We start from the raw sequence: 25373 nt of genomic DNA, 5'->3' as shown, positions 1-25373 counted from the left end.
TATGTGGTTTAGCAGCTTTAATTTGGGTGGATTGTCTTGAAATTTGGTATAATCTTGTCCCACTGATAAAATGATTATGTTTTTAGCAATATAACAGATTTCCTATGAACTGCAGTAGAACTTCTGGTGTTTTTATGTTGTATTGGGGAAAAGTTTTGGATAAGCAATGATGATAATTTTTGCAAAAGTGATAGCTCTTCTTTTTGAGAAGTGTCATTAATTTCAACCCTACACAACAGGCCAATTTAAGTTTTGCAACAACAGATAAATGTTCAAACAAACTCATAGTGTCAAAATTATCCCAGCAACCAACAACTTTCCAAGTTCCTTGCTTTTCTCGATACAAATTTGAAGACTACTTGATAGTTTCTTCGGTTTTAGTGTTTGCCTGATGAGATACGGAAAAACTGTGTTGAAATTAAATGTCATTTTCATACTCCAGGACTGCAGAGGTGAATTCAGCTTTTGTTACTATGGCAACAAATAGCGGTGGCTCTGATGACATCAAAAGAGGATCGGATGGGACATCTGCCACAAAAACGTACAGGTGTGAGGAGTGCAGCAAGCAGTTCAGTTATCTGAGTCATCTCAAGGCACACATGCGGACTCACACAGGTGAGAAACCGTACAGATGTGAGGAGTGCAGCAGACAGTTCAGTCAGCTGGGTAGTCTGAAGAAACACATGCGGACTCACACAGGGGAGAAACCCTACCAGTGTGAGGAGTGCAGCGCGCAGTTCAGTCGGCTGGGTAGTCTTAAGAAACACATGCGGACTCACACTGGGGAGAACCCCTACAAGTGTGAGGAGTGCAGCAGGCAGTTCAGAGAGCTTGGTCATCTAAAGAAACACATGCGGACTCATACAGGTGAGAAACCTTACAGGTGTGAGGAGTGCAGCAGGCAGTTCAGTCAACTGGGTCATATGAAGAGACACATGCGGACTCATACAGGTGAGAAACCCTACAAGTGTGAGGAGTGCAGCAGGCAGTTCAGTGAACTGGGTGATCTGAAGACACACATGCGGACTCATACTGGGGAGAAACCCTACAGGTGTGAGGACTGCAGCAGGCAGTTCAGTCAGTTAAGTAATCTGAAGAAACACATGCAGACTCACACATGTGAGAAATCATACAAGTGTGAGGAGTGTGGCAGGCAGTTCAGTCAGTTAAGTAATCTGAAGAAACACATGCGGACTCACACAGGTGAGAAACCCTACAGCTGTGAGGAGTGCAGCAGGCAGTTCAGAGAACTTAGTAGTCTGAAGAAGCACATGCGGACTCACACAGGGGAGAAACCCTACAGTTGTGGGGAGTGCAGCAGGCAGTTCAGTCAACTGGGTCATATGAAGAAACACATGCGGACTCACGCAGGTGAGAAACGCTTCAAGTGTGAGGAGTGTGGCAGGCAGTTCAGTGAGCTGAGTAAACTGAAGAGCCACATGCGCACTCACACAGGTGAGAAACCCTACATGTGTAAGGAATGCAGCAAGCAGTTCAGTGAACTGGGCAATCTGAAGAGACACATGCGGACTCACACAGGAGAGAGGCCCTACAAGTGTGAGGAGTGCAGCAAGCAGTTCAGTGAACTGGGCAATCTGAAGAGGCACATGCGGACTCACGCAGGAAAAACCCTACAGGTGTGAGGAGTGCAGCAGTGCAGCAGACAGTTTAGTGATCTGGGTAATCTGAAGAGGCACATGAGAGAAACTGGTGTGACTGAGGAGTACAAAACCGCACAGTTTTGAGGATTGAATTGTGAGCTGGTCGTATGAAGTATCCAGCTTGCAAAGTCTGACAGGGAAGAAACTCTAACAGATGAGTTCAGCAAACTGTTTAGTCCCCTGGACCATTGCAACGGACACATGCAAACTCAAGATTGGAGATTTTGGAATAATTCAACTTGTGTGCAGACGTAGAGAAGGCTGATCATGTGAAAAACCATACAGGAAAAAAGTCAAAAGAATACTGAGTCAGATTGAGGACATTTGGTGTTGTACAAGACTAAGATCAAGTTTTATTTCCAACCTGTTAACTTTTTTTATTGAGAATGAGGAATCCAACTGGCAAAGGAACATTTGTGTATTAGCTCTTCATGATGTACTACAAACAGTGACTTCTATTTAACTGTGTGTAAAGTGTGCTTTAGTGTCTTTCATAGAATGTTTTCTTCCTTGGAAACATTAGACTATATCATAGTATATGTGGTACATCTGGTTTGTAGCATTCCACAGCATAGCTTAACAATATTACTGATACAGGGGAGATAAAATACTGTATATCAACCTTACTAACCTCAGTTAATTTGTTTTCAGTTTTTTTTATATAGCGGAAGAGATATTTGTTTTTATAGGATTACCATCCACTATTAGTATCACTATGTTGTTGTTTATACTGTTAACCTAGATATTTAGGGTCAGATTATTTAATATAGTATTTATTTTCTTGTTTTCATAGATGGATTACCATCCCATCCAATATTAGCATGATATTGTTTATTCTGTTAACCTGGATATTTATAGAATCAGCCTATTTAGTATCGTATTTCTTTTCTTGTTTCTGACTATAATGGTTGCCATATATGATAGAATTGGTTCATGTAGTTGTAAGTGCATAGGAAGAAGTTTGTTGCTGATATTCTACTGTATTACATTTTGTAGCAATAGAACAAACAGGTAGATGTTATAGAGCCTTATATTTACTCTTCAAGTACATGTATAATGTATATCAGGTAGGTGGCCTTTTGAGCTTTTGTTATGTGAACATGGGTTTGTTCAACGTTTTCGTTTGTTGAAAATAAATGTTCTTTTTGAATTTTAGATATGAGTTTGTTTATAACACTGGTCTGGTCGCAGATGTGAAGAATAGGTGCAAAATATTGAAATACTATGATCCATAAATTCACAATCTTTGTTGAAACGTGAAGATATATATATATATATAAAAGAAAGCCCAGAAAAAATTCGCCCCGTTGGCCCGCGCGCCGCCTAGCGGTAGCTGCAATAATTGCCCCTATATTGCAAGACTGGTGCAGAGTTGAAGGTTGACATCCCTTGGACTTATCAAATAGCCTGGGTGCCATCCTAGTTGTATGCCTGGGCTCCCATGCTGCCCCGAAAGAAATATTTCTTAGGGGGAAGTATGGGAGCCCCGGCATACAAATAGGATGGTACCCAGGCTACTTATCAAGCTCCTGTCATTCAAAGTTGTTTCAAATTTTGATAATCTGAAATTGAGCATGGAGACCTAATCTTCATAGCTTTACAGTCTTCTTTGGCTCCAATCTTGTCGAAAGAAATTTGTTGACCAAGTTTCGCAAGCTGCCACTAGAGTTCGAACTCCGCGGACCAAAGTGTAACAAGAAACCGCCTCCGCCGACCTAGGAATCCCATCTCCGCGGAGCTGATTCCGCTAACCCCCGTGTCTCCGTCCACCAGACGTGTCGTGGTGTGGAAGAAAGTATCGAGGGCTTCTCGCAAACGTCGTCTTTCTACGAGCCTTTTTCGGTTCAGATCGTCGGGATTTCGTCTTACATACAACTCAGGTACGTACCAAGAGCTTGTCTACTCTACAGTTATCGATGTGACAGGAGAATAACACGTACAAGTTTGTTTTACGCTCTCTGAGTCTCTCACTAGCTAGCCGCCAGCGACGTATGTGCCGCTTGTGAGAAGTTCTATGGTCTTCTATACAGCTCGAAAAGCAACGGTTTCTTGTTTGTAAACAGGTTTCTGTCAGAAATAACAGAGTTCAAATAGAGCAGCACACACACGCAAGCTTTCTTTGGATTTGTTGTACATGTATCCTTGTAGGAGTAAAATGGCGTAGATCGTTTCCAAATTTGTCTGAGAAAAAGTTGTTGACACCTCAGCGAAGGTCTAGAAGGGGTTATGCGGTCTCCTTAAATATTGGAAATCAAACACGACAACAAGAGTGCTTGCTTATTGTACAAATATAATACAAATGCCTTTCTATAATCCACAGTTGATTTTGCAGACAAAGGGTAATTTTGGGGTTGAAATTTGGAAGTTCTTTCGAGATAGAATATTCTGGAAACCCCCGAATATTCCTCGTAACGGTCTTCCCACGCAGACATCTGGTTTCTATCATGGAGGAAAGGTCTGGAGCCAGGGGAGGTTCACTAACTCCCGTACATGTTGCGTTATTGATTGAGGGGGAGTTAGGGGTGATACATTAACTATTTAGAAGGAAGCTTTGTCGAAAGAGGGAATATTTGAAGGAAATGCAGGCTTTCTGATGACATGTTTTTGTTTTCCACAGGATTCCATAGTCCTGTACTGCTGAAAGGGAAAACAGGATTCCATAGTCCAGTAGTGCTGGAAGGGAAAACAGTGAGGCTTCATTCTGTGTTCTTCCAGACATCAGTACTCAGGTGTAGCAGTTCAAGACTTGACTGTGTTAAAGATATTTTGCAGGTAAAAACATTTATTAACTTCTCCAAGAAAAAAGTTGCATATTTTGTTGCATTTGTATGTACGTGGTTTAGCAGCATAATGTATCTCAATAGGCTCTCAGTGGATTGTCATGAAATTTGGTATAATCTTGTCCCACTGATAAAATGATTATGTTTTTAGCAATACGGCAGATTTCCTAGGAACTGCAGTAGAACGTCTGGTGTTTTTATGTTGTATTTGGGCAAAAGTTCTGGATAAGCAAGGATGATACTTTTTTCAATAGTGATAGCATCAGAAATTTTGACCATACAGGCCTATTTAAGTTTTGCATCAATAGATAAAGGTTCAAACTCATAGTATCAAAACTATCTCAGCAACCAACAACTTTCCAAGTCATCCTTACTTTTCTCGATGCAAATTTGAAGACTACTTGATAGTTTCTTCAGTTTTAGTGTTTACCTGATAAGATTCGCAGAAACTGTGTTGAAATTAAATGTCATCTTCACGCTCCAGGAGTACAGAGGTGAGTTCGGCCTTTGTTACCATGGCAACGAACAGCGGTGGCTCTGATGGCATCAAAGGAGGATCGGATGGGAGATCTGCCACAAAAATGTACAGATGTGAGGAGTGCAGCAAGCAGTTCAGTTATCTGTGTCATCTCAAGACTCACATCCGGACTCACACCGGTGAGAAACCCTACAGGTGTGAGGAATGCAGCAAGCAGTTCAGTCTGCTGGGTAGTCTTAAAACTCACATGCGGACTCACACAGGTGAGAAACCCTACAGGTGTGAGGAGTGCAGCAGGCAGTTCAGTGATCTGCGTAATCTGAAGAACCACATGCGAACTCACACAGGGGAGAAACCCTACAGGTGTGAGGAGTGCAGCAGGCAGTTCAGTCAGCTGGGTGATCTGAAGAAACACATGCGGACTCACACAGGGGAGAAACCCTACAGGTGTGAGGAGTGTGGCAGGCAGTTCAGTCAGCTGGGTCATGTGAAGTCTCACATGAAGACTCACACAGGTGAGAATCCCTACAAGTGCGAGGAATGTAGCAAGAAGTTCACTAGGCTAGATAGTCTGAAGAGACACATGCAGACTCACTTGTAAGAAACTCTACTGGTGTGACTGAGGAGTACAAAACTTCACAGTTTTGAATTGAGTTGTGAGCCTGGTCCTATGAAATATTCAGGTTGCAAAGTCAGACAGGGAAGAAACTCTAACAGGGTTCAGCAAACTGGAATAACTCAACTTGTGTGCAGACCAAGAGAAATCTGATCATGTGAAAAACCATACAGGAAAAAAGTTAAAGGAATACTCAGTCAGATTGAGGACATTTGGGGTTGTACAAGACTAAGATCAAGTTTTTATTTCAAACCTGTTAACTCTCTTTATTGAGAGAGTGAGAAATCCAACTGGCAAAGGAACATCTATCTGTTAGCTCTTCATGATGTGCTACAAACAGTGACTTTAAAACTTTGTGTAAAGTTTGCTTTAGTGTCTTTCATAGAATGTTTTGTTCCTTGCATACACAGGACTGCATGTGGTACATCTGGTTTGTAGCATTCCATAGTATAGCATAACAATATTACTGATACAGGGGATGCAAAATACTGTATATCAAACTAACTAACCTAAGTTACTAGTAATTTGTTATAATATTTTTTATATAGCGGAAGAGAGATTTGTTTTTATAGGATTACCATCCACTATTATTAGTATGTTGTTGTTTATACTGTTAACCTAGATATTTAGGGTCAGATTATTTAATACAGTATTTGTTCTCTTGTTTTTATAGATGGATTACCATCCCATCCAATATGAGCATGTTATTGTTTATTCTAGATATTTATAGAATCAGTCTATTTAGTATCATATTTGTTTTCTTGTTTCTGACTAATGCCATAGATGACAGAATTAGTGCATGCAGTTATAATTGCATAGAGATTGGAGGTTTTTTTGCTGATATTCTACTGTGTTACATTACATTTACATATAGCAATAGAGTCAACTAATAGACTCTATGTAGGGCCTAATATTTACTCTCATTGAAGTACATATGTAATGCATTATGTTGTGTGTTTAACATGCGTTTGTTGCAAATAAATGTTCTTTTTGAACTTAAGATATGCGTTTGTTTATAACACTGGTCTGGTTGCAGATGTGAAGAATATGTGCAAAGTATTGGACCACCCTGATCCATAAATTCATAATCTTTGACATGTGAATATGTATATAACTACAGAACCGCTAAATGAGTGACTTAAGAATCAGGGTCTAGTCAAATGCCAGTAGAAATTACAATGAAAACTTAGCCTAAAAACTACTAGTATCCGCCCCGTTGGCCCCAGCGCCGCCTAGCGGTGGCTGTGATAATTGCTCCAATATTGCAAGGCTTGTGCAGAGTGGTACTCTCCAAGCAGAGGTTAATGGTGGAAAATCGTTTGCTTTTTATATATGGCCTTTTTTTGTCTACAGACTGGCCAATCTGATACTGTCTTTCCCCTACAAAAGATCTGCTTGGAGATTACAGAGTGGAAGGTTAACAACCCTTGGTCCTTCCTTGGACTTATCATTCAAAGTTATTTCAAATTTTTATATTCTGATGAAATTGAGCATGGAGACCTAATCTTCCTAGCTTTACAGTCTTCTTATGCTCCAGTCTTGTCTCCGGGTGAAATCTGTTGACCAAGTTTCGCAAACTGCCACAAGAATCCGAACTCCGCGGAGCAAAGTGTAACAAGAAACCGGCTCCGCGGAGCTCATTCCTCTAACCCCCGTGTCTCCGTCCACCAGACGTGTCGTGGTGCAGAAGAAAGTATCGAGGGTTTCTCGTCGTCTTTCTACGAGCCTTTTTCGGTTCAGATCGTCGGGATTTCATCCTACATACAACTCAGGTACGTACCAAGAGCTTGTCTACTCTACAGTTATCGATGTGACGGGAGAATAACGCGTACAAGTTTGTTTTACGCTCTTTGAGTCTCTCACTAGCTAGCCGCTAGCGACGTGTGTGCCGCTTGTGAGAAGTTCTATACAGCTCGAAAAGCAACGGTTTCTTGTATGAAAACAAGTTTCTGTCAGCAGCAACCTAACAGGGTATTTAGAGCAGCACACGTTCGCAAATTTATGTTGTTGTCTACAGGGTGTTCTAGGTGTAACAATTCATGTGTGAGAAAAAGTTGTTGACACCTCAGCGAAGGTCTAGAAGGGGTTATGTTGACTCCTTAAAAATTAGAAATAAAACACAACGACAGAAGTACTTGCATATTGTACAAGTGGCAAAAATGCCGGTCTTGGAATCCACAGTTGATTTTGCAGACAAAGGGTGATTTTGGGGCTGAAATTTGGGAGTTCTTTTGAGATAGAATATTGTGTAAACCCCCCAAATGTGCCTCGTAACGGTCTCCGCGCCCAGACATCAGGTTTCTATCATGGAGGAAAGGTTAGGGTTAGAGTTAGGGTTAAGGTCTGGAGTCAGGGGAAGTTCATTAACTCTCATACATGTCGCGTTATTGATTGAGGGCAGTTAGGGGTGATACATTAACTATTTAGAAGGAAGCTTTGTCGACTAAGGAGATCTTTGAAGGAAATGTAGGCTTTCTGATCACATCTTTTTGTTTTCCATTTTCCACAGGATTCCATTGTCCAGTACTGCTGAAAAGGAAATCAGGGTTCCATAGTCCAGTAGTGCTGAAAGGGAAAACAGGATTCCAAGGTCCGGTAGTGCTGAAAGGAAAACAGGATTCCATAGTCCAGTAGTGCTGAAAAAAAGGGAAAACAGGATTCCATAGTCCAGTAGTGCTGAAAGGGAAACAGGATTCCATAGTCCAGTAGTGCTGAAAGGGAAACAGGATTCCATAGTCCAGTAGAGCTGCCTGCCCTGCTGAAAGGGAAAACAGTGAGGCTTCACCTGTGTTCTCCCAGACATCAGTACTCAGGTGTAGCAGTTTAGGACTTGACTGTGTAAAAGATATTTTGCAGGTAAGAACATTATCATATAATTATTAACTTGTGAAAGTTATGTTTAGTTGCATTTGTATGTCATGAAATTTGATATTAACTTAGGTTTTATATTCAAATGAAAGCTCATCTATGGTGGTAGAATCCATAGTTGCAAAGTTTAATCATAGTTCTAACACAAAAGGGAACTTACCATAAATTTTCGGCTGATCCCGTCAATCTTTGTCAGATGTAACCGGTATGATGCAATCGCTGACATTCCGGAAGTCACGGTTAATGGGTCCTGATGTAAATTCCCTCCTTCACAGTATTCTTACCTTATCCAGTGTAACTGTGTGGCCCGGGGACTCTATATCATATGGGTTGTGAAACTTCAGAAGTAGTTGAACTGGGACCATCAACCCTACATCAGCTATAAAGTTACTAGTAGGTCTTGTCCCATTGAAGTAATGATTATTTTTTTTTAGATCTCTGACAGATTTTCTAGATACTGCAGTAGAAATTCTGGTGTTTCTATGTTATGTTTGGACAAAACAAGGAGGTTAAATACAAGTGTATTTAACCTCCTTGGACAAAAATAGCAAGTTCTGGACAAGGTATAATTTTTGCAGGATAGAGATTCTAATAGGTCCTGTTGCACACTGAAACTTTTGAAATTAAATGTTCATATTCATACTCCAGGACTACAGAGGTGAATTCAGCTTTTGTTACCATGGCAACAAACAGCAATGGCTCTGGTGGCATCAAAAAAGGATCGGATGGGAGATCTGTCACAAAAACGTACAGATGTGAGGAGTGCAGCAAGCAGTTCAATCATCTGTGTAATCTCAAGACACATATGCGGACTCATACAGAGGAGAAACCGTACAGGTGTGAAGACTGCAGCAAGCAGTTCAGTCATCTCTGTAGTCTCAAGATACATATGCGGACTCACACTGGGGAGAAACCCTACAAGTGTGAGGAGTGCAGCAAGCAGTTCAGTCAGTTGGGTAGTCTTAAGAAACACATGCGGACTCACACAGGTGAGAAATCCTACAGGTGTGAGGAGTGTGGCAGGCAGTTCAGGCAGCTGGGTCATATAAAGGACCACATGCGGACTCATACAGGAGAGACGCCCTACAGGTGTGAGCAGTGCAGCAAGCAGTTCAGTCGGCTGGGTAGTCTGAAGGAACACATGAGGACTCACACAGGTGAGAAATCCTACAGGTGTGAGGAGTGTGGCAGGCAGTTCAGGCAGCTGGGTCATATGAAGGACCATATGCGGACTCATACAGGAGAGAAACCCTACAGGTGTGAGGAGTGCAGCTGGCAGTTCAGTCACTGGAGTGCTCTAAAGTGTCACATGCGGACTCACACAGGGGAGAAACCCTACAGGTGTGTGGAGTGCAGCAGGCAGTTCAGTCAGCAAAGTAGTCTGAAGAGACACATGCGGACTCACTTGTGAGAAACCGATGTAAATGAGGACTGCACAGTTTAGAGAATTGTGAGTGAGCCTGGTCCTTTGAAATATTCAGCTTGCAAAGTCTGGCAGGAAAGAAACTCCAACAGTGTGAGGAGTTCAGCAGATGGTTCAGTCACCTGGATCCTTACAAGAGACACATGCAAACTCTTAAGTGGGAGATGTTGGAATAACTCAACTTGTGTGCAGACCTAGAGGCTGATCATGTGAAAAACCGTGAAAAAAATGTGAAAATGCAGGAAAAAATCAAAGGAATACTGAGATTGAGGACATTTCGTGTTGTACAAGACTAAGATTTTTTTCCCAACGGTTGAACCCGTTAACTATATTGTGAGAGTGAGGAATCAAACTGGTAAAGGAACATCCATGTGTTAACTCTTCATGATGTACTACAAACAGTGACTTTACAACTTTGTGTTAAGTTTGCTTTAGTGTCTTTAATAGAACTGTTCCTTATATATATAGGACTGCATGTGGTACATCTGGTTTGTAGCATTCCATAGCATAGCATAACAATATTACTGATACAGGGGAGAGAAAATACTGTATATCAACCTAACTAACCTAAGTTAATTTGTTTTAATTTTTTTGTATAGCGGAAGAGAGATTTGTTTTTATAGGATTACCATCCACTATTATTAGTATGTTGTTGTTTATACTGTTAACCTATATGTTTAGGGCCAGGTTATTTAATATAGTATTTGTTTTCTTGTTTTTATAGATGGATTACCATCCCATCCAATATTAGCATGTTAAATTTTATTCTGTTAACCTAGATATTTATAGAATCAGTTTATTTAGACCAGTATTTGTTCTCTTTCTATCTGACTAATGGTTGCCACAAATGACAGAATTAGTGTATGCAGTTATAATTGCATAGAGATTGGAGTTTTTTGCTGATATTTTACTGTATTACATTATGTAGCAATAGAGCTAACAGACACATGTAATAGCCTCTATATAGGGCCTAATATTTACTATTATTAAAGTACATGTATAGTGCATTATGTTGTGTGTTTAACATGCGTTTGTTACAATAAATGTTTTTGAAGTTAAGATCTGCGTTTGTTCTAGCCTGGGTACCATCCTACTTGTATACCGGGGCTCCCACACTCGCTTCCCTAAGAAGTAGTCTGGAAATGGTTAGATCTGAGCAGTCTGGCTCGGTCAGATTTTGCCCGAGTGTGCTGATTGGTCCCTCCTGTCTTGTTCATTAGCCTAACGTCCTTCTCAGTATGTGATGATGCTTATCTCCTGCCTGCTCAGCAGGTATCACTGACCAAGGAAAGGTTTGTTTATTTATCTTGGACGGAGTGTAGTAGCCATTGAGAGACACTGTTGTCATGATTTTGCTAACATCTGAAGTAACAGAGCCACAAAGAACATCTTGCTTAAAGAAAACTACAAGAAATTGTTGTACTCAAGGTAAATTTGTGGCTGTACTTGTCATACATAAGCAGCAACTTTTTTGCCCTTACCAAAACAGCACATGGCCATGTGGACTTTGTACTGATGGGTCATCTACTAGTGGAAGAGGCTCCGCCCAGCCCTCCCCATGTGGCCTACCTCATTATGTGATATCATCACCAAGCCAAATAGATACAAGCGTTTCCAGACTACTTCTTAGGGAAGCGAGTGTGGGAGCCCCGGCATACAAGTAGGATGGTACCCAGGCTACGTTTGTTCATAACTCTGGTCCGGTTGCAGATGTGAAGAATATGTGCCAAAAATTGAAACACCCTGATCCATAACTTTACAATCTTTGTTGAAACGTGATCCATAAATTCGCAATTTTTGTTGAAACGTGAATATATACGATTCAGGTTCTAGTCAAATAGAATAAAAGCCCAGAAAAAAGATTCGCCCCGTTGGCCCGAGCGCCGCCTAGCGGTAGCTGCAATAATTGCCCCTATATCGGAAGGCTTGAGCAGAGTTCAAGGTTGACATGCCTTGGACTTATTAGTAGCCTGGGTGCCATCCTATTTGTATGCCTGGGCTCCCATGCTGCCCCCTAAGAAATATTTCTTAGGGGGAAGTATGGGAGCCCAGGCATACAAAGAGGATGGTACCCAGGCTACTTATCAAGCTCCTGTCATTCAAAGTTGTTTTAAATTTTGATAATCTGATGAAATGGAGCATGGAGACATAATCTTCCTAGCTTAACAGTCTTCTTTGGCTCCAGTCTTGTCAAAAGAAATCTGTTGACCAAGTTTCGCAAGCTGCCACATGAATTCGAACTCCGCGGAGCAAAGTGTAACGAGAAACCGCCTCCACTCTGCCTCATTATGAATCCCATCTCCGCGGAGCTCATTCCGCTAACCCCCGTATTTCCGTCCACCAGACGTGTTGTGGTGTGGAAGGAAGTATCGAGGGTTTCTCGTCGTCTTTCTACGAGCCTTTTTCGGTTCAGATCGTCGGGATTTCATCCTACATACAACTCAGGTACGTACCGAGAGCTTGTCTACTCTACAGTTATCGATGTGACAGGAGAATAACACGTACAAGTTTGTTTTACGCTCTCTTGAGTCTCTCACTAGCTAGCCGCTAGCGACGTGTGTGCCGCTTGTGAGAAGTTCTATACTGCTCGAAAAGCAACGGTTTCTTGTTTGTAAACAAGTTTCTGTCAGAAACAACAGAGTTCAGCACACACACGCAAACTTTCTTTGGTTTTGCTGTGTCCATGTAGGTGGAAAATGGCGTAGATCGTTGATAAATTTGTCTGAGAAAAAGTTGTTGACACCTCAGCGAAGGTCTAGAAGGGGTTATGTGGTCTCCTTATAAATTGGCAATCAAACGCGACAACAAGAGTGCTTGTTTATTGTACAAATATAATACAAACGCCTTTCTATAAACCACAGTTGATTTCGCATACAAAGGGTAATTTTGGGGTTGAAATTTGTGATTTCTTTTGAGATACAATATTTTGGAAACCCCCAAATGTGCCTCGTAATGGTCTTCCCGCCCAGACATCTGATTTCTATCATGGAGGAAAGGTCTGGAGCCAGGGGAGGTTCGTTGATTGAGGGGGAGTTAGGGGTGATACATTAACTATTTAGAAGGAAGCTTTGTCGAAAGAGGGAATATTTGAAGGAAATGCAGGCTTTCTGGTCACATGTTTTTGTTTTCCGTTTTCCACAGGATTCCATAGTCCAGTAGTGCTGAGAGGGAAAACAGGATTCCATAGTCCAATAGTGCTTCCTGCGCTGCTAAAAGGAAAAACAGGGAGGCTTCATCTGTGTTGTTCCAGAGATCTCAGGTGAAGCAGTTCAGGACTTGACTGTGTAAAAGATATTTTGCAGGTTAGAACATATTATTATTAACTTCTCCAAGAAAGTTTCAAAATGCGTTTCTTTGTTCACGTATGTGGTTTAGCAGCATATCTGGTAAATTTTGGCAAATTTGGTATAATCTTGAAAACAATGATTTTTTCACAGGTATTCCTGTAGAACAGGTCAATTTAAATTTTGCATCAATAGGTCAAGGTTTGAACAAAGAAACAGTGTTTAAACTATCACAGCAAGCACCAACTTGCTTTCCGGTATCCAAATTTAAGGACTGTTTGGTAGTTTCTGCAGCTTTGGTGTTTGTATGGTCATCATGATGACCTGAGTAGACAAAATTTTGGAATTACAATTAAATGTTGTTCATCTTCACACTCCAGGACTACAGAGGTGAGTTTGGCTTTTGTTACCATGGCAACAAACAGCAGTGGCTCTGATGGCATCAAAAGAGGATCGGATGGGAGATCTGCCACAAAAACGTACAGATGTGAGGAGTGCAGCAAGCAGTTCAGTCATCTTGGTCATCTAAAGTCTCACATGCGGACTCACACAGGTGAGAAACCCTACAGTTGTGAGGAGTGTGGCAGGCAGTTCAGTCAGCTGGGTAGTCTGAAAGACCACATGCGGACTCACACTGGGGAGAAACCCTACAGCTGTGAGGAATGCAACAGGCAGTTCAGTTATCTGTGTAATCTGAAGAACCACATGCGAACTCACACAGGGGAGAAGCCCTACAGGTGTACGGAGTGCAGCAAGCAGTTCCGTCAATGGAGTACTTTAAACTCTCACATGCGGGCTCACACAGGTGAAAAACCCTACAGGTGTGAGGAGTGCAGCAAGAAGTTCAGTCTGCTGTTTCATCTGAAGAGGCACATGTTGACTCACACAGGAGAGAAACCTTACAAGTGTGAAGAGTGCAGCAGGCAGTTCAGTGTGCCGCATAGTCTGAAGACACACATACGGACTCACACAGGTGAGAAACCGTACAAGTGTGAGGAGTGCAGCAGGCAGTTCAGTGAGCTGAGTAATCTGAAGAAACACATGAGGACTCACACAGGGGAGAAACCCTACAGGTGTGAGGAATGTGGCTGTCAGTTCAGTGAGCTGGCTAATATCAAGGCACACATGAGGACTCACACAGGTGAGAAACCCTACAGGTGTGAGGAGTGCAGCAGGCAGTTCTGTCGGCTGGATGATCTGAAGACCCATATGCGGACTCACACAGGTGAGAAACCCTACAAGTGTGAGGAGTGCAGCAGGCAGTTCAGTCAGTCGGGTCATCTAAAGAGACACATGCAGACACACCTGTGAGAAACCCTGCAGGTGTGACTGAGGAGTACAAAACCTCACAGTTTTGCGGATTGTGTTGTGAGCCTGATCCTTTGAAAAATCCAGTTTTCAAAGTCTGACAGGGAAGAAACTCTAACAGTGTCAGGAGTTCAGCAAACTGTTCAGTCACCTGGGCCATACATTGTAAGCGGCACATGCAAACTCTATCAATGACCTAAATAAGGTGGGTCATGTGAAACCATACAGGAAAAAAAAAAGAATTACTTGGATTGAGGACATTCATGTTGTACAAGACACCTTTGACTTTGTGACTAAGAGCAAGTTTTATTTACAATCCTGTGAACTCTCTTTATTGTGAAAGTGAGGAATCAGACTGGTAAAGAAAACCTATGATGTACTACAAACAACGTTTCAGTACCCCTTGTTAAGTCTACAGCATAGCATAGGGGATGTTAAACATTGTATATCAAGCTAACTACTAGTAACCCGTAACCTAAGTTTGTTTCTTTCAAGTTCTTTTGTTATAGATAGAGGAAGAGAGTTTTGGTTTTATAGATATTAGCATGTTATGGTTTATTCTGTTAAACTAGATATTAAATTTATTCATAGATTCTTTAAGTATAGTATTTGTTTTCTTGTTTCTGACTAATTGTTGCCATAGATGATAGAATTAACTGTAGTTCATGTAATTGTAGCTAGATGAAGACTAGTGTTGTTGCTGATATTCTAAACTACTGTATAACATTTTGTAGCTATAGTTAGAGAAGCTAATATTCACTCTTGAAGTACAAAGATGTATATGCGAAGTGCCTGTTGTTAGTTTGTTACTAGTATGAGAAGATCCGTCGGTTCAAGTCGTTTTCATTTGTTTTAAATAAATTTCCTGTTTGAATTTTATATATGCGTTTGTCTATAACACTGCTCCGGTTACAGATGTGAAAAATACGTGCCAAAAACAGAGTTACTTCAAATTCAGGTTCGAGTCAAATAGAATAAAAGCCCAGCGTAAGCGCCGCCTAGCGGTAGCTGTGATAATTGCTCCAATATTGCAGGGCTTGCGCGGAGTTGACACCCCTTGGACTTATCAAGCTCCTGTCATTCAAAGTTGTTTCAATTTTTGATAATCTGAAATGGAGCATGGAGACCTAATCTTCCTAGCTTTACAGTCTTCTTTGGCTTCTCAGTCTTGTCGAAAGAAATCTCTTGACCAAGTTTCATACTCTCCAAGCAGAGGTTTTGGGGAATTATCGTTACCTTTTTATATATGGCCGGGTTTTTTTTTTTGTTCTGATCCCCACCCGTCGGTGGCTGCGGAGCTTCTCTGGCTAATGGATACTGCCTGGCCAATTTGATACTGTCTTTTTGCCACCGAGAGGGATCTGCTTGGAGATTACAAGTTTCACAAGCTGCCACAACAAGCTGCCACATGAATTCGAACTCCGCGGAGCAAAGTGTAACAAGAAACCGCCTCCGCGGAGCTCATTCCTCTAACCCCCGTGTCTCCGTCCACCAGACGTGTCGTGGTGTGGAAGAAAGTATCGAGGGTTTCTCGTCGTCTTTCTACGAGCATTTTTCGGTTCAGATCGTCGGGATTTCACCCTACATACAACTCAGGTACGTACCAAGAGCCTGTCTACTCTACAGTTGTCGATGTGACAGGAAAATAACACGTACAAGTTTGTTTTACGCTCTCTGAGTCTGAGTAAGTCTCTCACCAGCTAGACGCTAGCGACGTGTGTGCCGCTTGTGAGAAGTTCTATACTGATTGAAAAGCAGCGGTTTCTTGTTTGTAAACAAGTTTCTGTCAGAAACGACTTTGGAGTGTATATGGAGCGGAACACGAACGTAAAATTTCTTTGGTTTGTTTTGCACTCGTAGGTGGAAAATGGCGTAGATTGTTTCCAATTTATGTCAGAAAATTTTATTGACACCTCAGCGAAGGTCTAGAAGGGGTTATAGCGGCTCCTTAAAATTTTAGAAAACAAACACAACAGAAGTTCTTGGATGTTGTGCAAATAACAAAATTGCATTTTTTTATGAATACATATTTGATTTTGCAGAGAAAGGGGAATTTTTTGGTTTGAAATTTGGGAGTTCTTTCGAGATACAATATCTTGTAAACCCCCAAATGTGCCTCGTAATGGTCTTCCCGCCCAGACATATGGTTTCTATCATCGAGGAAAGGTCTGGAGTCAGGGGAAGTCCATTAACTCTCGTGGCGTTTGGGGGGTGGGGTGGTAGGGGTGATACATTAACTATTTAGAAGGACGCTTTGTCGACTGAGGGGATATTTGAACGAAATGCAGGCTTTCTGATCACATCTTTTTGTTTTCCGTTTTCCGTAGGATTCCATAGTCCAGTAGTGCTGAAAGGGAAATAGGATTCCATAGTCCAGTAGTACTGAAAGGGAAACAGGATTCCATCGTCCAGTAGTGCTGAAAGGAAAACAGGATTCCATAGTCCAGTACTGCTGAAAGGAAAAAAAACAGGATTCCATAGTCCAGTAGTGCTGAAAGGGAAAACAGTGAGGCTTCACCTGTGTTTTTGCAGACATCAGTATTCTACGGTGCAGCAGCTCAAGACTTGACTGTGCAAAATATATTTTGCAGGTAACATCACATGATTATTCTCATTAGTATTTTTAGTTGCGTTTAGACTTTAGAGAGAAAAATAAAGGTTCAAGCAAACTGATAGCTTGACAAATATCACAACAAGCACCAACTTTCCAAGTAATCCATGCTTTTCTTCAGTTTTAGTGTTTGCCTGATAAAATATGTACTAGTAGAAACTGTGTTGAAATTAAATGTCATTTTCATACTCGCGTCTCCAGGACTACAGAGGTGAATTCAGCTTTTGTTACCATGGCAACAAACAGCAAGGACTCTGATGGCATCAAAAAAGGATCGGATGGGAGATCTGCCACAAAAACATACAGATGTGAGGAGTGCAGCAAGCAGTTCAGTTGGCTGGATAGTCTAAAGAAACATATGCGGACTCACACAGGGGAGAAACCTTACAAGTGTGAGGAGTGCAGCATGCAGTTCAGTCGGCAGGATAGTCTGAAGACACACATGCGGACTCACACAGGGGAGAAACTCTACAGGTGTGAGGAGTGCAGCAGGCAGTTCAGTGAGCTGGGTAATTTGAAGGCACACATGCGGACTCACACAAGGGAGAAACCCTACAATTGTGACGTCTGTAGCAGGCAGTTCAGTCAGCTGTGTAATTTAAAGGCACACATGCGGACTCACACAGGTGAGAAACCCTACAGGTGTGAGGAGTGCAGCAGGCAGTTCTGTCGGCTGGATGATCTGAAGACCCACATGCGGACTCACACAGGGGAGAAACCCTACAAGTGTGAGGAGTGCAGCAAGCAGTTCAGTCATTCGGGTCATCTGAAGAGACACATGCGGACACACCTGTGAGAAACCCTACAGGTGTGACTGAGGCAGTACAAAACCTCACAGTTTTGGGGATTGAGTTGTGAGCCTGGTCCTCTGAAATATCCAGTTTTGAAAGTCTGACAGGGAAGAAACTCCAACAGTGTGAGGAGTTCAGCAGACGGTTCAGTCACCTCGGTCATAAATTGTATAAGTGACACGTGCAAACTCTAATAATGACCTAAAGAAGGTGGGTCACGTGAAACCATGCAGGAAAAAAGAAGAAATACTTGGATTGAGGACATTCATGTTGTGACTAAGATCAAGTTTTTATTACCAGTCAGTTAACTCTCTTTGTTGTGAAAGTGAGGAATCAAACTGGTAAAGGAAAACCATGTATTTAGCTCTTCATGATGTACTACAAACAGTGACTTTAAAACTTTGTGTAAAGTTTACTTTAGTGTCTTTAATAGAACTGTTCCTTGCATACATAGGACTGCATGTGGTACATCTGGTTTGCAGCATTCCATAGTATAGCATAACAATATTACTGATACAGGGGAGATAAAATACTGTATATCAACCTAACTAACCTTAGTTACTAGTAATTTGTTTTAATTTTTTCATATAGCGGAAGAGAGATTTGTTTTTATAGGATTACCATCCACTGTTAGTATGTTGTTGTTAACCTAGATATTCAGGGTCTGATTATTTGATACAGTAGTTGTTTTCTTGTTTTTATAGATGGGTTACCATCCCATCCAATATTGGCATGGTATTGTTTATTCTGTTAACCTACATATTTATAGAATCAGTTTATTAAGTATCGTATTTGTTTTCTTGTTTCTGACTAATGGTTGCCATAGATGATAGAATTAGTTCATGAAGTTATAATTGCATAGAGATTCGAGTTTTTTTGCTAATATTCTACTGTATTACATTATGTAGCAATAGAGCTAAAAAGACACATGTAATAGCCTCTATATAGGGCCTATTATTTACTCTTATTAAAGTGCATATCTAATGCATTATGTTGTGTTCTTTTTGAACTTTAGGTATGCATTTGTTCTGTCTGGTCTGGTCGCATATGTGAAGAATAGATGCAAAATATTGGAAAACCATGATTTATGATTTTATAATCTTTGTTGAAATTTGAATATATATGGAAACTACAGAACCGCTAAATGAGGATCTAGTCAAATAGAATAAAAAGCCCAAGAAAAAAATTCGTCCCGTTGGCCCGAGCGCCGCCTAGCGGTAGCTGTGATATTGCAAAACATGCACAGGTTGGAAGGCCTACATCCCAATCAAGCTCCTGTCATTCAAAGTTGTTTCAAATTTTGATCATCTGAAATGGAGCATGGAGACATAATCTTCCTAGCTTTACAGTCTTCTTTGGCTCCAGTCTTGTCTCCGGGAGAAATTTCTTGACCAAGTTTCGCAAGCTGCCACATGAATTCGAACTCCGCGGAGCTAAGTGTAACATGAAACCGCCTCCGCTTTGCCACATTATAAATTCCATCTCCGCGGAGCTCATTCTGCTAACCCCCGTGTCTCCGTCCACCAGACGTGTCGTGGTGTGGAAGAAAGTATCGAGGGTTTCTCGTCGTCTTTCTACGAGCCTTTTTCGGTTCAGATCGTCGGGATTTCATCCTACATACAACTCAGGTACGTACCAAGAGCTGTCTACTCTACAGTTATCGATGTGACAGGAGAATAACACGTACAAGTTTGTTTTACGCTCTCTGAGTCTGTCACTAGCTAGCCGCTAGCGACGTGTGTGCCGCTTGTGAGAAGTTCTACACAGCTCGAAAAGCAACGGTTTCTTGTATGAAAACAAGTTTCTGTCACAAACAGCAAAGTTTATATAGAGCAGCACACACACGCAAACTTACTTTGGTTTTGTTGTGTCCTTGTAGGTGGAAAATGGCGTAGATCGTTTCCAAATTTGTCTGGGAAAACGTTGTTGACACCTCGGCGAAGGTCTAGAAGGGGTTATGCGGTCTCCTTTTTATTATTGGAAATCAAACACGACAACAAGAGTGCTTGCTTATTTTATAAATATAATACAAACATCTTTCTATAATCCACAGTTGATTTTGCAGACAAAGTGTTACTTTTGGGTTAAAATTTGGGAGTTTTTTTGAGATAGAATATTCTGGAAACCCCCAAATGTTCCTCGTGACGGTCTTCCCACCCAGACATCTGGTTTCTATCATGGAGGAAAGGTCTGGAGTCAGGGGAGGTTCATTAACTCTCGTACATGACGCGTTATTGATTGAAGGGGAATCAGGGATGATACATTAAGTATTTAGAAGGAAGCGTTATTAACTAATGGGATCTTTGAAGTAAATGCAGGCTTTCTGATGACAGTTTTTGTTTTCCTTTTCGCCAGGATTCCATAGTCCAGTAGTGCTGAAACTGTGAAAGGGAAACAGGATTCCATAGTCCAGTAGTGCTGAAAGGGAAACAGGATTCCATAGTCCAGTAGTGCTGCCTGCCCTGCTGAAAGGGAAAACAGTGAGGCTTCGCCTGGCTTAATCCAGACATCAGTACTCTTCGTAAAATATATTTTGCAGGTAAGGACATATTATTAACTTCTCCAAGAAAAATGTTGCATATTTTGTTGCATTTGTATGTATGTGGTTTAGCAGCTTTAATTTGGGTGGATTGTCTTGAAATCTTGTCCCACTGATAAAATGATTATGTTTTTAGCAATCTGGCAGATTTCCTATGAACTGCAGTAGAACTTCTGGTGTTTTTATGTTGTATTGGGGAAAAGTGTCATTAATTTCGACCCTACAAAACAGGCCAATTTAAGTTTTTTTAAATAGAGCAGCACACGCACGAAAACTTTGGTTTTGTTTTGTTGTGCCCTTGTAGGTGTAAAATGGCGTAGATCGTTTCCAAATTTGAGAAAAAGTTGTTGACACCTCGGCGAAGGTCTAGAAGGGGTTATGCGGTCTCCTTGAATATTGGAAATCAAACACGATAACAAGAGTGCTTGCTTATTGTACAAATATAATACAAACGGCTCTCTATAAACCACAGTTGATTTTGCAGACAAAGGGTGATTTTGGGGTTGAAATTTGGAAGTTCTTTTGAGGTAGAATATTCTGTAAACCCCCAAATGTGCCTCGCAATGGTCTTCCCGCCCAGACATCTGGTTTCTATCATGGAGTAAAGGTCTGGAGTGAGGGGAGGTTCATTAACTCTCGTACATGTTGTGTTATTGATTGAGGGGGAGTTAGGGGTGATACATTAACTATTTAGAAGGAAGCTTTGTCGAAAGAGGGAATATTTGAAGGAAATGCAGGCTTTCTGATGACAGTTTTTGTTTTCCTTTTCACCAGGATTCCATAGTCCAGTAGTGCTGAAAGGGAAACAGGATTCCATAGTCCAGTAGTGCTGAAAGGAAAAACAGAATTCCATAGTCCTGTAGTGCTGCCTGCCCAGCTGAAAGGGAAAACAGGGAGGCTTCATCTGTGTTGTTCCAGACATCAGTACACTTGTGCAGCAGTTCAGGACTTGACTGTGTAAAATATATATTGCAGGTAAGAACATATCATTAACATGTCAAGGAAAGTTATTTAGGTGCATTTGTTCGTATGTGGTATAGCAGCATATCTGAGACCTGAAATTTGTCATGAAATTTGGTATAATCTGATTCTTGTCCCAATGAAGAAATTATATTTTAGCAGTCTTTAGCAGATTTCCTAGGTACTAGAATCTATGGTGTTTCTATGTTCTGGACAAGCAATGATGATAATTTTTGCAGAAGTGATAGCTCTTCTCTTTGGAAAAATTGACCCGACATGCCAATAAGTAAAGGTTCAAACATACAGCGTCAAAATTATCACAGCAAGCACCAAAATTCCAAAGAATTTCTTGGTTTTGGTTCTTTCAGATTGAGTAATTATATGATCAGCATGATACATGTCCTGAGCAGATAGAAAATGTGTTGAAATTAAATGTTGACCATCTTCATGCTCCAGGACTACAGAGGTGAATTCAGCTTTTGTTACCATGGCAACAAACAGCAGTGGCTCTGATGGCATCAAAAGAGGACCGGATGGGAGATCTGCAACAAAAATGTACAGGTGTGAGGAGTGCAGCAGGCGGTTCAGTAAGCTGGGTAATCTCAAGGCACACATGCGGACTCACACAGGGGAGAAACCGTACAGGTGTGAGGAGTGCAGCAAGCAGTTCAGTAACCTGGGTAATCTCAAGACACACATGCGGACTCACACAGGGGAGAAACCCTACAAGTGTGAGGAGTGCAGCAGGCAGTTCAGAGAGCTTGGTCATCTGAAGAAACACATGTGGACTCACACAGAGGAGAAACCCTACAGGTGTGAGGAGTGCAGCAGGCAGTTCAGTCAGCTGTGTAACCTCAAGAAACACATGCGGACTCACACTGGTGAGAAGCCTTACAAGTGTGAAGAATGCAGCAGGCAGTTCAGTGAGCTGGGTAGTCTTAAGAAACACATGCAGACTCACACAGGTGAGAAACCCTACAGGTGTGAGGAATGCAGCAGGCAGTTCAGTCAGCTGTGTAATCTCAAGGCACACATGCGGACTCACACAGGTGAGAAACCTTACAAGTGTGAAGAATGCAGCAGGCAGTTCAGTGAATCGAGTAGTCTAAACTCTCACATGCAGACTCACACAGGAGAGAAACCCTACAAGTGTGAGGAATGCAGCAGGCAGTTCAGTCAGCTGGGTACCCTGAAGAGACACATGCGGACTCACACAGGGGAGAAACCCTACAGTTGTGAGAAGTGTGGCAAGCTGTTCAGTTGGCCAGGTAGTCTGAAGAGACACATGCGGACTCACTTGTAAGAAAACCCTACAGGTGTGACTGAGGAGTACTAAACCTCACAGTAAGGATTGAGTTGTGGACCTTGTCCTATGAAATATCCAGTTTTCAAAGTCTGACAGGGAAGAAACTCCAACAGTGTGAGGAGTACAGTAAATTGTTTAGTCACCTGGGTCATACATTGCAAGCAACACATGTAAACTCTCAAGTGGGTGATTTTAGAATACCTCAACTTGTGTGCAGGCCATAATGACCTAAAGAAGGTGGGTCATTTACGCATGTGAAACCATACAGGAAAAAAAAGAAGAAATACTTGGATTGAGGACATTCATGTTGTACAAGACACCTTGGTGGCAAGTTTTTTTTTTTACAATCCTGTTAACTCTCTTTAATGTGAAAGTGAGGAATCAGACTGGTAAACAAAACCTATGACTTACAACAAACAAGGTTTCAGTACCCCTTGTAAAGTCTACAGCATAGCATAGGGGATGTAAAACATTGTAATTTGTATATCAAGCTAACTAACCCGTAACCTAAGTTTATTTCTTTAAAGTTCTTTTGTTATAGATAGAGGAAGAGAGTTTTGGTTTTATAGATATTAGCATGTTATGGTTTATTCTGTTAAACTAGATATTTAATTTATTTATAAATTCTTTTAGTAAAGTATTTGTTTTCTTGTTTCTGACAGTCAGACTAATTGGTACCATAGATGATAGAATTAACTGTAGTTCATGTAATTGTAGCTAGATAAATACTAGTGTTGTTGCTGATATTCTAAACTACTGCATAACATTTTGTAGCTATAGTTAGAGAAGCTAATATTCACTCTAATAAGTACATAGATCTATATACGAAGTAAGTGCCTGTTGTCAGTTTTGGTTACTGGTATGTTACCACCAAGCATTGGTTCAAGTTGTTTTCATTTGTTGGAAATAAATTTTCATTTTGAATTTTTGGTATGCATGTGTTCATAACTCTGGTCTGGTTGCAGAATATTGAAACGCCATGATTCATAATCTTTGTTAAAACGTGAATATATGAATATACATAAAATACAGAACCGCTAAATGAGAACTTAAGAATCAGGGTCTAGTCAAATAGAATGAAAGCTAAACTTTCCGCACCTGCCTAGCGGTAGCTGTGATAACTGCTCCAATATTGCAGAGTTGAAGGTTGACACCCCTTGGACTTATCAAGCTCCTGTCATTCAAAGTTGTTTCAAATTTTGATAACGGAGCATGGAGACATAATCTTCCTAGCTTTAGAGTCCTCTTTGGCTCCAGTCTTGTCGAAAGAAATCTCTTGACCAAGTTTCGCAAGCTGCCACATGAATTCCAACTCCGCGGAGGAAAGTGTAACAAGAAACCGCCTCCGCTCTACCTCATTGTGAATCCCATCTCCGCGGAGCTCATTCCGCTAACCCCCGTGTCTCCGTCCACCAGACGTGTCGCGGTGCGGAAGAAAGTATCGAGGGTTTCTCGTCGTCTTTCTACGAGCCTTTTTCGGTTCAGATCGTCGGGGTTCTATCCTACATACAACTCAGGTACGTGCAAAGAGCTTGTCTACTCTACAGTTATCGATGTGACGGGAGAATAACGCGTACAACTACAAGTTTGTTTTACGCTCTCTGAGTCTGAGTCTGTAACTAGCCACCCGCTAGCGACGTGTGTGCCGCTTGCGAGAAGTTCTATACAGCTCGAAAAGCAACGGTTTCTTGTATGAAAACAAGTTTCTGTCAGCAGCAACCTTACAGTGTATTTAGAGCAGCACACGTACACAAATGTTTGTTGTTGTCTACAGAGTGTTCTAGGTGTAACAATTTATGTGTGAGAAAATGTTGTTGACACCTCAGCGAAGGTCTAGAAGGGGTTATGTGGACTCCTTAAAAATTAGAAATAAAACACAATAACAGAAGTGCTTGCATATAGTACAGATGACAAAAATGCCGGTCTTGGATTCCACTGTTAATTTTGTCGACTAAGGGTAATTTTGGGGTTGAAGTTTGGAAGTTCTTTTGAGATAGAATATTGTGTAAACCCCCAAATGTGCCTCGTAATGGTCTTCCCGCCCAGACATCTGGTTTCTGTCATGGAGGAAAGGTCTGGAGTCAGGGGAGGTTCATTAACTCTCGTACATGTTGCGTTATTGATTGAGGGGTAGTTAGGGATGATACATTAACTATTTAGAAGGAAGCTTTGTCGACTGAGGGGATATTTGAGGGTAATGCATGCTTCTGATCATACCTTTTTGTTTTCCACAGGATTCCAAAGTCCAGTAGTGCTGAAAGGAAAAAAACAGGATTCCATAGTCCAGTAGTGCTGAAAGGGAAAACAGGATTCCATAGTCCAGTAGTGCTGAAGGGAAAACAGGATTCCATAGTCCAGTACTGCTGAAAGGGGAAACAGGATTCCATAGTCCGGTACTGCTGAAAGGGAAAACAGGATTCCATAGTCCAGTAGTGCTGCCTGCCCTGCTGAAAGGGAAAACAGCGAGACTTCGTCTGTGTTGTTCCAGACATCAGTACTCAGGTGAAGCATTTCAGGACTTGACTGTGTAAAATATATTTTGCAGGTTAGAACATATTATCATTAACTTTTCCAAGACTAAAAATGTGTTTCTATGTTCATGTATGTGGTTTAGCAGCATATCTCAAGAGGCATTGGATGTATTGTCATGAAATTTGGTATAATCTTGTCCCAATTACCATTGATTTTTTAAAGCAATTGGCAGATTCCCTATGTATTCCAGTAGAACAGGTCAATTTAAATTTTGCA

At 41.3% G+C, this 25373-nt stretch overlaps 1 protein-coding gene across 1 annotated transcript in view; it reads left to right on the top strand.

Annotated features, from left to right (window-relative positions):
- LOC109470701 overlaps window positions 1-25373 on the top strand; it is a 102348-nt gene that overhangs the window by 71566 nt on the left and 5409 nt on the right. Inside the window, exons 16-21 of the mRNA XM_019769734.1 lie at window positions 868-1051; window positions 5031-5450; window positions 9157-9660; window positions 13596-14183; window positions 17336-17755; window positions 21881-22561. Coding sequence (XP_019625293.1) covers window positions 868-1051; window positions 5031-5450; window positions 9157-9660; window positions 13596-14183; window positions 17336-17755; window positions 21881-22561 — 2797 coding nt within the window. The remainder of the gene's footprint in view (window positions 1-867; window positions 1052-5030; window positions 5451-9156; window positions 9661-13595; window positions 14184-17335; window positions 17756-21880; window positions 22562-25373) is intronic.

The sequence above is a fragment of the Branchiostoma belcheri genome, unplaced genomic scaffold (assembly GCF_001625305.1).
Source record: "Branchiostoma belcheri isolate BF01 breed outbred unplaced genomic scaffold, Haploidv18h27 scaffold23, whole genome shotgun sequence".
Taxonomy (NCBI): Eukaryota; Metazoa; Chordata; class Leptocardii; order Amphioxiformes; family Branchiostomatidae; genus Branchiostoma; species Branchiostoma belcheri.
Note: the sequence above shows the minus strand (reverse complement) of the source record. Positions and strands in the feature narration are given on the sequence as shown.